At 35.6% G+C, this 14,016-nt stretch overlaps 1 protein-coding gene across 1 annotated transcript in view; it reads left to right on the top strand.

The window, feature by feature from the left end:
* Nucleotides 1–210: 210 nt before the first annotated feature.
* Nucleotides 211–14,016, top strand: part of LOC107665565 (putative thiamine transporter SLC35F3) — a 56,544-nt gene continuing 42,738 nt past the window's right edge. The window contains exons 1-2 of the mRNA XM_016456486.1: nt 211–308; nt 1,949–2,163. Of these exons, the coding sequence (XP_016311972.1) occupies nt 217–308; nt 1,949–2,163 (307 nt within the window). The 5' untranslated portion in view covers nt 211–216. The remainder of the gene's footprint in view (nt 309–1,948; nt 2,164–14,016) is intronic.

A 14,016-nucleotide genomic window follows, 5' to 3' on the forward strand; every position in this document is an offset into this window, starting at 1 on the left:
GACCGTCTTTCTCCTCGAGTTTTACAGTAGGGTAAAACATGCAGCACGAAACTGCATCCACCGTCAGATGGCGCTGTGGTTCTGAGAAACCGCTGGAGGTGTGACAGCTGATACTATCTGAAAATCTGTAAATGCCACGGCTGGAGTGTGCGTGAGAGTGGGAGAGCGGACCATTCCAGTCCGTGTGTCTCTGTGAGCAGTGATCTGCTGTCCTTCATGGGGATCATGTATGGAGATGGAGACCTGCTCGGACGCCCCCGGAGGGACTGCATGTGTTACCTGGGACCCCCGACCACCTTGATGCCCATGTAAGAATTTTAAAAAGCACCTATGCATGAGTAGAATAGCCTACGTGTTGTGTTGTTTACTCAGCATCACTTTTGAGTCGTGACAGATGTAGTAGCTGTCTTTCTATTCAGGGATTGAGAAAAAAATTAAGCTTCTAAAACAAAGCCCGGTTAGAATCAGTCGTGATGACAGTGATAAAAAATAAAAAATAAAAAATAAAAAAAACTAAGTACTGAGCTCATTACGCACAAGTCTATAAATGGTGCTGTAAGTCTGATGCGCATCTGGGTATTCTTAACGATTTCTATTCATTACAACAGGGCGGATATTACAGCTCACAGTTATTTGAAAGTTAATGCCGTTTTATTTTGTCAATAGTATGTAGATATCAAATACTATTCCTTTGAGACTATGTAATGCCAGTTTCCGTGCATGCACACTCTCATGCTAAAAACGTAAGAAAAGATTGGGGGGGACAAACACTTTAAAAGTACTAACAATATTAAACTGCAAAATAAAGTTAGATTGTTAACACGGCATTTGTGAGAAGCACCAACAGTGGCGTTAATTGTTCCACATGCGAAAGGAGCGTCAGTGGAGTTAGTGCGTAAAGCTGAATCGCGCACGCCTCCCTGTGGCCAAATAGACTGCAGCATAAGAAACTACCCTAACTAAAATCTGCCATATGCTGTCAAGTCCTTTTTTTTTTCATTAGTACAAGCAAATTCACTCAGTTCTTATCTATCATATTGCGAATGTAACTGCCAGACCCGTCGAAGATCATGAACTGATAACCGTGGTCCAAAAACAGCTTCTGGTTTGTTTGTGTATTTATTTATTTATTCCTACCCAACATGTTATCTTACATATTTTAATTAAAACTCGTAATATAGTGGGGGGTTTATTTTTATTCTACCGCGAAATTATGTTTTGATGAAGGATTTTAGTTTTGTTGTTATTACGTGATTACCCAATCGTTATTATCACTGTTATTTTCAGTAGCCTATTATTAATTTAATTTAAGAAATGCTCTACACTGGGAGAAAAAAATGGTGTAGGATTTACTTTAAAACACTTTCACTCAGAAATTGATTGTGAATTAATAAATAATTACGAATAAACGGCAAGTAACACATTGTATTAAAAGAAAGACTAAAATAGTATTGTCTTGTAAAACGTACTCCAATAATTGTTGTTGTTTTAGATTAAAAAAAATATTTGTAGTGCACTAAACATTTATTACATATGACATTTTATTTCAATTATTTGTGTATTTCACAATTGCATTATCTATACTTTCCATCAAATGGTTCGTGGCCTACTGTACCAGTAGAGTGTTACACTGTACGGAGCAGCAGTCATGTCTGGTTATCATCTCTCAGCACCTCTGCCTCCTCCGCTCGCAGTGCCAGTTAGTGGAGGGTGAAGATTCGCGCATCCACCCTCGTTACGCACCGAAACAAAGCTGCGCGCTCGGAAGCCGTTTTACGCGGAGTGTTTGTTTGAGAAACACCCTATCCTCTGTTTAAAGAGGTGGACTATCCGAATCCCAATGTAATGAGAAGGTCTGTTCGTGTGCCACGCTTTCACTGGCACACCTCACCGTCGGTGGCAAGTGCTCGAAGCCAACGCGATTCCAACTTTGTGTTCTTGTCTCCAGCGGAATGCGTAAATCCCCCGAGGTGAGTCCCAGAAGGCTGTCCGACATCAGCCCCCAACTCCGCCAGCTCAAGTACCTGGTGGTGGATGAATCGATTAAAGAGGACCTGAAGTCATCTCGATCAGTTGAGGACATCAACAGCGCGTCCATCGAGGAGAGGATCTTGAGAATCACCGGCTATTATGGCTACCAGCCTTGGAATGCCGTGTATAAGAGTAAGCAACTCGTTTTTACTAATGAATTGATTGTGTGGAACAGCTGTGAAACGTCAAGGTGTTGAGAGTCTCCCAGAGGAACATTTTATTGCTTAGATGTTCTTTCAGAGCTTAGCAGATGTTTCTCAAAAAAAAAATTATTTTGGAGAAATAAAAATGAGACCATTGTTGAGATGCAAGAATAATCCCGAGCTACAAAATGAATGCCAGTAGATCAGATCATTTGGTCTTGGAAGAAATTGAGAATGTTTGAGTTCATAATGAGATCTCTGATTTTTGCTTGCAGAGTTCAATTTGATAATTGTTGAGATTTCTTTGTATATTTCTGCTTACTAGTCATTATTATATTGATTGATTTGCACTAACACAGAAGTTGAACTGAATTGAGCTGGGTGATGACCAGTGCTGGGTGTAATGCATTACAGAGTAATTAATTACTGTACTTTAATTACTTTCCCCTTGAAAAAGTACAGTAAGGGATTACTCTTCATTTTTCTGTGCTTTAATTACTTCTGATGCAATTGCATTAAATAGACTACAGATCAATTCTACATAAAACAATAATGGATTTAATATTAAATTCAATTAAGTTCAATTTATGCAATTTTGTATGATTTATTTGAAAGAAACACACTCCTTGTATTGTTCAACTGGTCGAGGATGATATGGAATATAGAAAGTAATTAGTATTAAGTAATGCAATATTTTTGAGAGAGTGAGTAATTAGTACAGTAATCTAATTACACTGTTGAAGATGTAATTAGTAGCTAGTAATTAATTACTTTTTAGAGTAATTTACCCCATAATAATGATGGAACTGTTGTCATAGAGCTGCTTTATAGCTGAATCTAATTTGTTGATAATTGACCAATTTTGCAACATCAACAGTTATTGATCTGAATTTGAACCAACATTGAACTGACTCAAGCTCAATAATGACACTATTGTCTTCTATAGAGCTGCTTACAGCTGAAAGGACTTTGTTTTATTATTGATGAACTTTACACAGTTACTGAACCGAATCTGAATCAACACTGAGCTGACTTCAGGTGAATAATGACACTGTTGTCTTTATAGAGCTGCTTTGCAGAGTTTGAAAAAAACAATGTGCTTTGAAACAATATGTATTGTAAAGCTACATAATTAAAAGTGACTTGACTTCTGAAACTTTAGAAGAGGCACATGTGGGTCTTTTTTCAGGAGAAACATCTAAGAAGCCGACGACTTAAACTGAATCTTGATTTATGACAGCACACGATTATATGCAATCAGACTGTAGATTTTGAATTTTGACACTTTCAACTATTTGGTTCATAGGAATTGATTGATTGATTGATTGATTGATTGATTGATCGATCGGATCTGCTGGAGGTGCAGTGAGTTATTGCAAATATTGCATGGAGCACTGAGACATTTGATGATGCCTAATTCCCTTAAATAACCAGACCTTTTAAGGACATGGACACAATCTTGGCACAGGTGAGGTGGGTGTTTCTGCTTTACAGATATAAAGAAAAGAGTTTCCCGTCCCAATCCTGTTTATCCTCTTTTGTGTGACTGTTCCCTTTAGGTAAAGGAGCTGTCTGCATGTTTTGGGACCCACTGTGTGCTCAGAAATAGGCACAGTAATGCCTGGTGAGGCTGTATTCTGACTCTTATAAAACACCATCCAATTGACCTTTCATTGGGACATACCAAGAAATGCTTTTGTTACACAATACATTGAGATTCTGTATTTAACTTTTCATTATTTGTTCATCATCGCAGGAGTCTTAGCCACAACGAAAAATGTTGTATTTTATATATAATATGTATTTATATATATTATATACATGATTAAACCGTAGATATATTAAAACTGTTTAATAGATATATCAAACCGTAGATATATTGTTCAAAAATAATAAAAAATTATTGCATATACTGCATATCATTTTGATATTGGTTTATTTATTTTTTTTTGTAATTTTTTATCTAATGAATTAAATTCACATTTTTAAAGTTTGAAAATAGTTTTTGGGGCTAATGTACAAATAACTTATAGATGTTATAGGATGTTAAGTTTTGATTGGGTTCCCAAAGGTCACAGGTTCAAGACAGAAAGAGTGATGCATGAACGGTTCCATTGTCACTATTTTGCCCTTGAGCAAAACACTGAACCATAGTTTGTTCTAGAAAGTCTCTGAAGCAAGTTTACTGTAAGTCACTTTGGATAACATTGCATAATGCATAATCAGTGTGTATTGAGTAGTACTGCTGTTATTGCTGAATGACAAATTTAGATGCAGAATTCAGAGTCCTCATTCTCTTGTGTGATCCTCAGTTTGCTTCCTGTGTTGTGTATTTACTGCCCAGGCATCTGTGAAATGAGTCCCCTGATTTAAGTGGAAGTGAAATTTGATTGGTAAGAGAGGCTTTCGTACATTGGAGGCTGATGAAGAGTCTATTTAGCTTAATAAAGAGGAGATGAAGATCGTGTATATATATGGAAACTCAGGAAAAGTCAAATGTTTGTCATATGTACAGTATAAGTTTGGGGTTGGTTAGATTTTTAAAATGTTTTTGAAAGAAGTATCTTATGCTCTTTAATTTCTAAATTCATTGTAATATTGTGAAATTTTATTAGAATTTAAAGGGGTCATATGATGCGATTTCAATTTTCCCTTTCTCTTTGGAGTGCGCCGCCACAGTCACAGTGTGTGACGCTGTGTTTCGTTGGGTTACGCAATGCGTAAAAAGACAGTATAAGTCATTATAATCCATAATTATGTCCCCACTGGATGCCAATCATAACGCACTGGTTGCTGGCCAATCACAGCACACCTTGCTTTTCAGACCGATGAGCTTTGTAAAAATCGACGCGTTTCAGAAAGGAGGGGCATAGAGGACAAACAATAATGTACAGTATGTGGAAAATAATGTGTTTTTTGAACCTTAAACCGCATAAACACATTTCATTACATGAAATACACCAAATAATGTTCTTTTTAGCAACATCATATGACCCCTTTAAATAACTGTTTTCTACTGTTATCTATTCCTGTGATGGCAAAGCTGAATTTTCAGCATCATTACTCCAGTTTTTAGTGTCACTTGATCCTTCAGAAATCATTCTAATATGCAGATTTTCTGCTCAAGAAAAATGCATTATTATTGTCAATGTTGAAATCTGTGATGCTTAATATTTAAAAAATGTAAAGAGTCTTTGATGAATAGAAAGTTCAAAAGAGCAGCATTTGAAAAATCTTCTGTAACATTTTAAATATCTTGTCACTTTTGATTTTTGAATGATTGTTAATGCTGTTAGAAAAGTATAAATCATATTTCTGCATCAAAAATATAGAATCATGTTAGCGTCTGTGTTTGTCTGAATAAAAGAGACTCACTCTAAGAGACAGAGAGAGACATTTTCCTCGTCACCCTGGGCTTGTAATCACACTAGTTTCTTGCACAGCACTTAGTTAGCAAACTACTGAGCAAAAGCACACAGTTTTCTTGCCTGAGTTGATTTGATAAAGCGCTGAGGTTTCCATTACTGTCAGCCTTACAAGACTGTGATAAATGCTTCTCAAACATACAAAAGATTGTGTCTGTTGCCTCTCAGCACTGTAGAGTTACACCTCTCTGCGCTCCTAAATCAGTTTCTGTAAACACTTTGTGCCTGTGACTGTTATTTGTGTGCTGCAGGGTCTGAAGTTTGTTGTAATATTGCCTGTAATGTGTATAGTCCCATCAGTGTAAGCTGATTCTATTGCAATGATTATTTTTGGACTGAGGAATCAAATTATGTTGGACTTCTATATTTTTAACATGGGGTTTAACTTCTGACTTTACTGAATTTACTAAAGTAAAATTCTTGTTCCAAACCTATATGACTTTCTTCTGCTGAACACAAAATATATTTTGAAGAATGTTGGAAACCAAACTGCTGGTAGCCATTGACTTACATATTATTTTTTTCCATACTATTGAAGTCAGTGGCTACCAGCAACTGTCCTATAAACACATTAGCAGTGGATTTGCAGATACTTGCAAAGTTGTAAGGCAGCACATTGTGAGCTTTTGTTTCATACCTTTGTCAGTTTTGTTTACTTGAGTCTAGATTTTGTGATTTTTATCTTATGCCCCGTGTTGCACGTTGTGATTTGGGCTTTAATATTGGACTAGAAGTGATGTGTTTGAAAATATGACAGTATATTTTACAGTTTTAGTCGTAGGTTATATCCTTGACCAACATCTGTCACATTTGTCATTCTCACCCTTCAATCAAACAGGATTTCATGGACTGAGAATAACATTGGACACCAGAAATTGGCTTCAGGGGAGGAAGGTCTGTCAGAGGACAGTGGAGAAAGGCAAAGACATATATTGTTTCCTTAATGGTCTTTTATGTAGACTAAAGGGACACATCTGGCAGCATCTGACAGCAAATTAGAGTGAATATAGACACTCTAAATTCCTATTTAATTCAGTTCCTTTCAGGGTTCAGGGTTTGGTGAATATACAACACCCCAAGAAGACGTCAAGCAGCTAATCGCAGTTAGTTGAGATGTAAGTTGGATTACTGTTTGAAAGTCTGTGTTAGCGCTAAGTGAGGCCTAACAAATAGCACTTTTCATTGGTTTTCAAGGCAACACGAGGCAGCTAACAGAGGTCCAAATAGACCAAGCAGTCCGTGCCTGAACCGCCGGAGCATCAGTAAGCAGAAATAAAGAGAGTGTGTTTTGATGCTGGTTCAGAGCCAAGTGAAACCCATGAGAAGCATTACTTTTGTACTTTAGAAGAGAATTTGTTTAGCTCCAACAGAGTCAAGTTCTGCACTCTGTAATATTCTCTTTCATTGTAGTAAAGCCCTTGGGTTTGGCTCACACAGCTAAGAAGAACTGCTTGGCTTTGGAGAGCTCCCGGCACTTTCCACCAATAGAGTACAAAACAGGGCCTGAACCTATCAAAAAAAAAAAATCTATCTTTCATTTTCATGGTCAATGAAAGAATGTGCTTAACCTTCATAAAATGTTGAGGTTACTTAATAATTATATGCTTTATAATACAAGCAAGGACACAATAAATCAAACAAAATTGACAATAAAGAAGTTTATAATGTTACAAAAAAACAGTTTCAAATAAATTATATCCTTTAAACCTTCTGTTTATCAAAGAAACCTGAGAAACAATGTGTCATGGTTTCCACAAAAATGTTGAGCTGCACAACCGTTTTCAAAATTAAGTTCTAAAGTACATTTTAAAATATGCAGCAAACCAGAAATTGTAATATGTCACAATACTACAGTTTTACTGTATTTTCTATTAAATAAAAGCAGCCTTGGTGAGCATAAGAGAGTTTATGCAAATTTGTTAAAAAATCTTACCAATGTTATGATCTTATGACAGCTGTAAGGATGTTATATTTTTTTGCAATCAGAAGAAATATGCTAATTAAGCTTATTACACTATGCAAGGATAAGTAGTGTGTTTTACCAATTAAAATGAGTTAATGAATTTCAGTTCAATAGATCATGTCAAAATTATAATATTGTTGTATGGTTTTAATTGTTAGTTGAGAAAGTGAACCCTTTGAGATTGGGACAGAGTTTGGGGGTCATACAGATAATTGATTTTTTTTTTTAATAGCTTATTAGTTTATCTAAAATATCTAATAATTCTAACAGGAAAAAAAATTACATTTGTGACTGTGATGCTTTCAAAGTGGTTAAATGGCTATTCTAATGCATTTGTGCATGAAAAATGACTCCCACATATTATATTCACAGTATAAATAATAATAAAAAAATATTTATTTATTTATTTTAAAAAAATGAATGCTCCCTTAATAGGAAGAGCACAAAAATGTGAAGAGAAGGTGCTGCTCCAGTTTGGATTATAAACAAATTGCATAAAAGCCCAGCAGGTTCTAAATAGACCTGTCCTGCACTAGCCTGCAATTACACGTAAATTGCATCTACAGGTAAAAGCAAATTCTAAAGGTCTCCTTGCAAATATAATATGCAAATCACAGGGATAAAAGTGTTGCTCTGCTTCACCTTTTCTGAAAGTTCAGTGATATATATACAACAGCCATATATATACATGATCCTTTTAAAGGTGGCAATGTTGCTTTAGAACAGTGTCAAAGTGATTTATTAGCAGATTTTCTACCTGTGTTCTGCAGTCAGAGGTCCTGTAAGAAGATGAACACTTTCATTAACCTCAATACAGTTGCAGAGGAAGAGGAGCTATATATATTTTTTTCTCTGTAACGGTGGGTTATGTAAGATGGGCTTAATGAATTATATGTGACATGCATCAGCCACTTTGCTTCATCCTATATGCTGCATACAGGAGCCTTTGAACTTTTTATTGAAGTTCTACCAAATGCTGTCTGACGAATCTCCCTAAATTTACTTTGGGAGAGATTATATATTATATATACTGAATTATAGTTCTTTTTGAATTTCAGTTAAACTAATGTAATTAAAAAGTGAATTCATTTAATTTAGTTTATTCAGAAAATGTAGAAAAGTAGCGATAACTTATTGTGTAGAAAAACATTATAATGTAGAAAAGCAGCTATAACTTATTGTTCTCACATATGAAAAATATTACAGAAATATTGTCATTGATGACATAACGGAGTTCCAAACTAAAGTTTAAAGGAATAGTTCACCCCCAAAATAAAAGTGATCTCATCCTTTACCAAAGAGTGATTGACTTCCATTGCATGAACAAAAAACTCAAAATATCTCCTTTTTTGTTCAATAGAACATAGTCATGTATGTTTGGAACAACATTGGTGAGTAATTGATCCCAGATTTTTCATTTTTAGGTGAACTATCCCTTTAAAAGCATATATATTCTATATGTTTAGATATTCCGATTGCCTTCATTACAGCAAGTTCGTCAGCCCTTTTGCACTCTTTCCACCCTTTTAACAGACTTTATTTACTCTGCAACTGAATACAGTTATTGTGCCGTAAATCACACTGTTTTCGATTACTGTCATCAGTTCTTGGTTTGATGGAGTGGCATTAGCCTGTAGGTGAATTGGAGTGCTAATGTAATCACAGTCTTACTCTGTTGCTGTGGTGCTCTTGAGCACAGCAGCGTCACTCCAGGCTACGCCAGGGGAAACCGTCCTTGCGATTAGTGTTCTGTGAGTCACTTTAGATAAAAAGCGTTATAACTGACTAACAAGCTGATGAAAGACTAAATGCAAAACTCCATTAAATGTGTCATTAGCAGTAATGTAAACAAATAGAGATGCTAACAGAAGGTTTACAAGTAGACAATTTAGTGCTTGTGTCCCCAGTATCACTGAAATGAGAGACTGTAATGTTTTTTGCATGTATCGAGTCTGTGTGTAGGAGGATCACCAGAGAAATGTATGACTAATAACATGAATCATTCTGAAGAACAATACTAATCTGTTTATTCTCAAATTCCTATGTGTTTGAAAGTATGTAGTATGAAGTTTTTGTCTTGGTTTGCAGCTGACCTGAATGATCAATTATAAACCCATTTATCTCATTGTTGTGCTCATTATAGGACTAGCTTGTATCTCTCGGCTCATATGATGTAAAATGGTTCATGGCTAAAAATGAAACAGCAGAAAATTTCCTCAGATAAGATTAACTTGTACGGTCATGAATTATGTACTGAAGTCTGGAGGGGATAGACTGGGAAAAGATTATCACATGACTTTATGTCTGTCAGCATCTTGGGGCATGATCTGCCTCAGTGTTTTATTTATTTATTTAAATAAGAAACAGACTTAAAACATTGTAGTTGAAATATAATCTTAATATAGTAAAACACACCTGCAGAAAACCAGAAAAACTAGTCTGTGGAGAAATACGACAGGAATAAATTAACAGGGTTGTGCTGTTATGTTCAAGCATACAAGCTAGTTTAAGAAGTTCATTTGATATTTATAAATTCTGAGTTTTAGCGATTTATAAAGTTATTTTAGTGCAAAGCTTGTTCAGTGGAAGTGATGGTTGCTCAGATGCTGGCAAAAATGTGAGAGACAGCAGAACCACAGTGATTACAAAGTGACATTAACTTAAAACATTCTTTAAAGCTTATCCCTTGCATGAGTTACTTTTGATCCTTTTTTTATTTAATTTTTTTCCAATAGCCAAATCTTAAATGCCTATGCATAATTCACCCAAATATTACAATTTTGTCATTTACTCAACCTCATGTTGTCCTAAAACTTAATGACTTGCCTTCTTCTGTGAAGCATTTAAGAATATATGATGACATTTTTTTTTTAGAAAAATCCAATATCAAAGTCAAATGTGTGGAACAACATGAGGGTGAATAAATGATGACAATTTTCATTTTTGGGTGAACTATCCTTTTAACAAATATTACAATTTTGTCATTTACTCAACCTCATGTTGTCCTAAAACTTAATGACTTGCCTTCTTCTGTGAAGCATTTAAGAATATATGATGACATTTTTTTTTTAGAAAAATCCAATATCAAAGTCAAATGTGTGGAACAACATGAGGGTGAATAAATGATGACAATTTTCATTTTTGGGTGAACTATCCTTTTAACGTGGCTGGAAATCAAATAATATGAAAGTTAAATCACCTGGAAAGCAAAACAGAAGGAAAATACTACTGGCAACAGCAGTGAAGAGCATGTAAACCATTGTAAACAATTTTGTTCTGTTTCCCTGTGGTCCACTTATCATGGCTTTTACACCAAAAACAGCCATAATTTAGTTTTTCATGATCATTTTCCACTCTCTCTCTGACCCATTAAATAAAACTGGCAGACCATTGCATGAGCTGTGACATGTAAGGCAGCAACCAGGGAAAAACATTACTCTATGTCATGCTTTAACGAGCTCTTCAAAAGGTCTGGGACTGGCAAAACATCTATTATAATATAATGAAATAAATACTTGGAAAAAGATCAAAAGTTTCTTATGAATTTCATTAGAATGATTTCTGAAGGATCATGCGACATTGAAGTAATGGCTGCTGAAAATTCAGCTTTGCCATCACAGGAATAAATTACATTTTAAGATATATTAAAATAGAAAGCAGTTCTTTTAAACTGTACTAATATTTCACAATATTACTGTTTTTACTGTAATTTTGATCAGATAAATTCAGTCTTGGTGAACATTAGAGACTTTAAAAATAAATAAACAATTATTTTTCACCAGTTTTTTTCCTCGTTAATAGAAACCTTGAATTGCTGATGTTATGGCTAAAAGTGTAGTTGCAACTTATACCAGCAGGGGCTAACAGGTGAAGCTAATCAGCCAAACCTGGACTTTTCTCTTTTTTTTTTCCTCTTGTTTTGTAATAAGGAAAACTGTGGAATTGTACACAGTAAAATTGTTGTGCATTGTGTGAATTTTAATTTCATTAAAACCTTTTTTATTTTAAAAAGTACTTGTATTCGTTTTTTTACAACAACCTTGGTTTTTCGCTGTTGGTGATTGTCTCTCTCAGTGTGACCCACAGATTTTATTTGTTATTTTACAGTATATCTCTCTCTCGCTCTTTGAACTCGTCCTTGTATGGAGTCCATTGATTGGCCCCTCCAAAAGTACCAGCTCTGCTCTTAACAAGGTCAGACTGATCTCCAATGAAACAGCCTCAGTCTCTCTCTCTCTCTCTCTCTCTCTCTCTCTCTCTCTCTCTCTCTCTCACACACACACACACACACACACACACACACACACACACAATCACACATGTACTTCTCTCGTCACTTTTTCACACTGTCTGTCAATCACTTAGTTTATCTTTTTTAGCAGCACAGTGTTAAAAAGAAGAGAAGGTCTCAGCATTCCTTGCTGCCGCGAACATCCAAGTGTTTGGTGTGTGTCAACCAAGATTAATTTTAAGCAGAGCCTTGAATCTGAGAAAAGCATAAAAACAAACAAGAGCTGAAAATATGCAGAAAGTGATGGGAAAAACCCTTGTTTACCTCTTCTCCTCTTTCTCAGGAGCTTTGTGTGCCGTCACTGGGAAATGGGGTTATGCATATGCACATATGGATCTTTTCCATTTGGATCAAATAAAGGTCAAAGTCATCAGTGGAGTGGGTTTGAACCCTGAGCTGTGGCAGTGATTGTTCTGAAACAATCTTTAACACTTGATTCACTTGAGTTGTCAAGATTAAAGAATTTGGTGTAATTAATCTTTGGATATTTTTTTAAAGCTTGTGTAATGATTCTTTTGTTTTCTTGCATTGATCTTGAAATTTGACTTATACAGTAAATAATTAATTGTGTTAGCTTATAATCAATTAAACATGATAACATTTTCATTAATCATCAGTTAAAGGAGCTATAAGTTCTACTGTATATGCCAACTGCTCACCAAGGTTGCATTTATTTAAATAAAAATACAGTAAAAACAGTGATATTGTGAAATATTATTAAATTAAAATAACTAGTAATAAACGAGTAAACTTTAATATATTTTTAAAATGCAATTCATTTCTGTGATGCAAAGCTGAATTTTCAGCAGACATTACTCCAGTCTTCAGCGTCACGTGATCCTTCAGAAATCATTCTAATATGCTGATTTGGTGCTCAGGAACATTTCTTTTTATTATCAATGCTAAAAACAGTTTTGCTATATATTTGTGGAAACCATGATACATTCTTTCAGGATTATTTGATGAATAAATGTGTGTTGGCAGTGTGTGTACACAACCACCCTATAATGATAAATATCCACCCAGTGTTTTTTTTTTTTTTAATAATAATTCACATAAATCTTGACCCCTTTCTCAAATTAAGCCATTCTCAGATTCTTATCTGTGTGACATCACACAGGGCAAGGCCGCTCCCATGATCGTTGACTGACACTGGCGTTTTACCTTACCATTGTTTCAATGCCGGAGCAGGTGTAGACAAGAATGGCTCCTAAGCGATTGAGGTGTTTTGTTGTTGAATGTAATAATTAACATAGCAGTCGTCGTTTACTCCCGACATCTGAGGTGCTGAAGACGCAGAGTATTACGTTTGTTTTTGAAGGGAATGCACCCCCGATCTACCTAAATGCATTTATGTTCGAGCGAATCATTCATTATCCAGCTTCACCTACAGAAGAAGTGAGGATAAGGTTCTTTTATGAATCTTTGCAAATCGCCATTCCTCATAATGTGCTAGTTAGCAAGTTTTGCAGCTAAATGCAGCTAAAGTAAACAGTATGGCTCGTCACCCCAAGGAAGAGAGGGGCGGGGTGAGCAGAGCTCATTAGCATTTAAAGAGACATGCATCAAAACGAGTAGCTATGAAAATAACTGTTTTTGACAGGGTAAAAATGGTGTTGTTTTACACTACCATTGATAAATTTTAACCAAAGACTTTTCCTTCAGACCCTAAAGAATCATATCAACATATCAAAATGTGAACACAAAATCAATCTTTGTGGAAAACTGTTGCTAACATTGGCTCTCTGTGTCTTTTTGATTTATATCCTAACCTAAAAACACTCTCACACACTATGTGGGTGGTTAAACCCTCCTGCTGGGCCGTCTGTTTGATGGTTACCAGGAAAGAATGACAGTCATCCCAGAAAGGTCAGCTAGGAGCTAGAAACCCCAAACCAATGAAAGTAAATTCAGGATAAAGCAGTCGGAGAGATTTCAAAGAGAGGATGAGAAAGAGCTGCTTTATCTCTGAACTTTGTCTTCTGTCCCCAGTGAGTCTCTCCTCCATGTGCACAGACACTTGATGTTCCCTTCAGCCTGGAGTGACAGAGAAAAGCCTCACCTTGTGGCTTCTCTCTCTCGCTCTTTTATATTCAGAATGACACTGTGTTTGGTGTCTTTGATCAATAGGTTGTAGTTGCACTGAATAAAATGACTGACTCT

This window comes from Sinocyclocheilus anshuiensis, unplaced genomic scaffold, assembly GCF_001515605.1.
Source record: "Sinocyclocheilus anshuiensis isolate Anshui unplaced genomic scaffold, SAMN03320099.WGS_v1.1 scaffold407, whole genome shotgun sequence".
Classification (NCBI taxonomy): Eukaryota; Metazoa; Chordata; class Actinopteri; order Cypriniformes; family Cyprinidae; genus Sinocyclocheilus; species Sinocyclocheilus anshuiensis.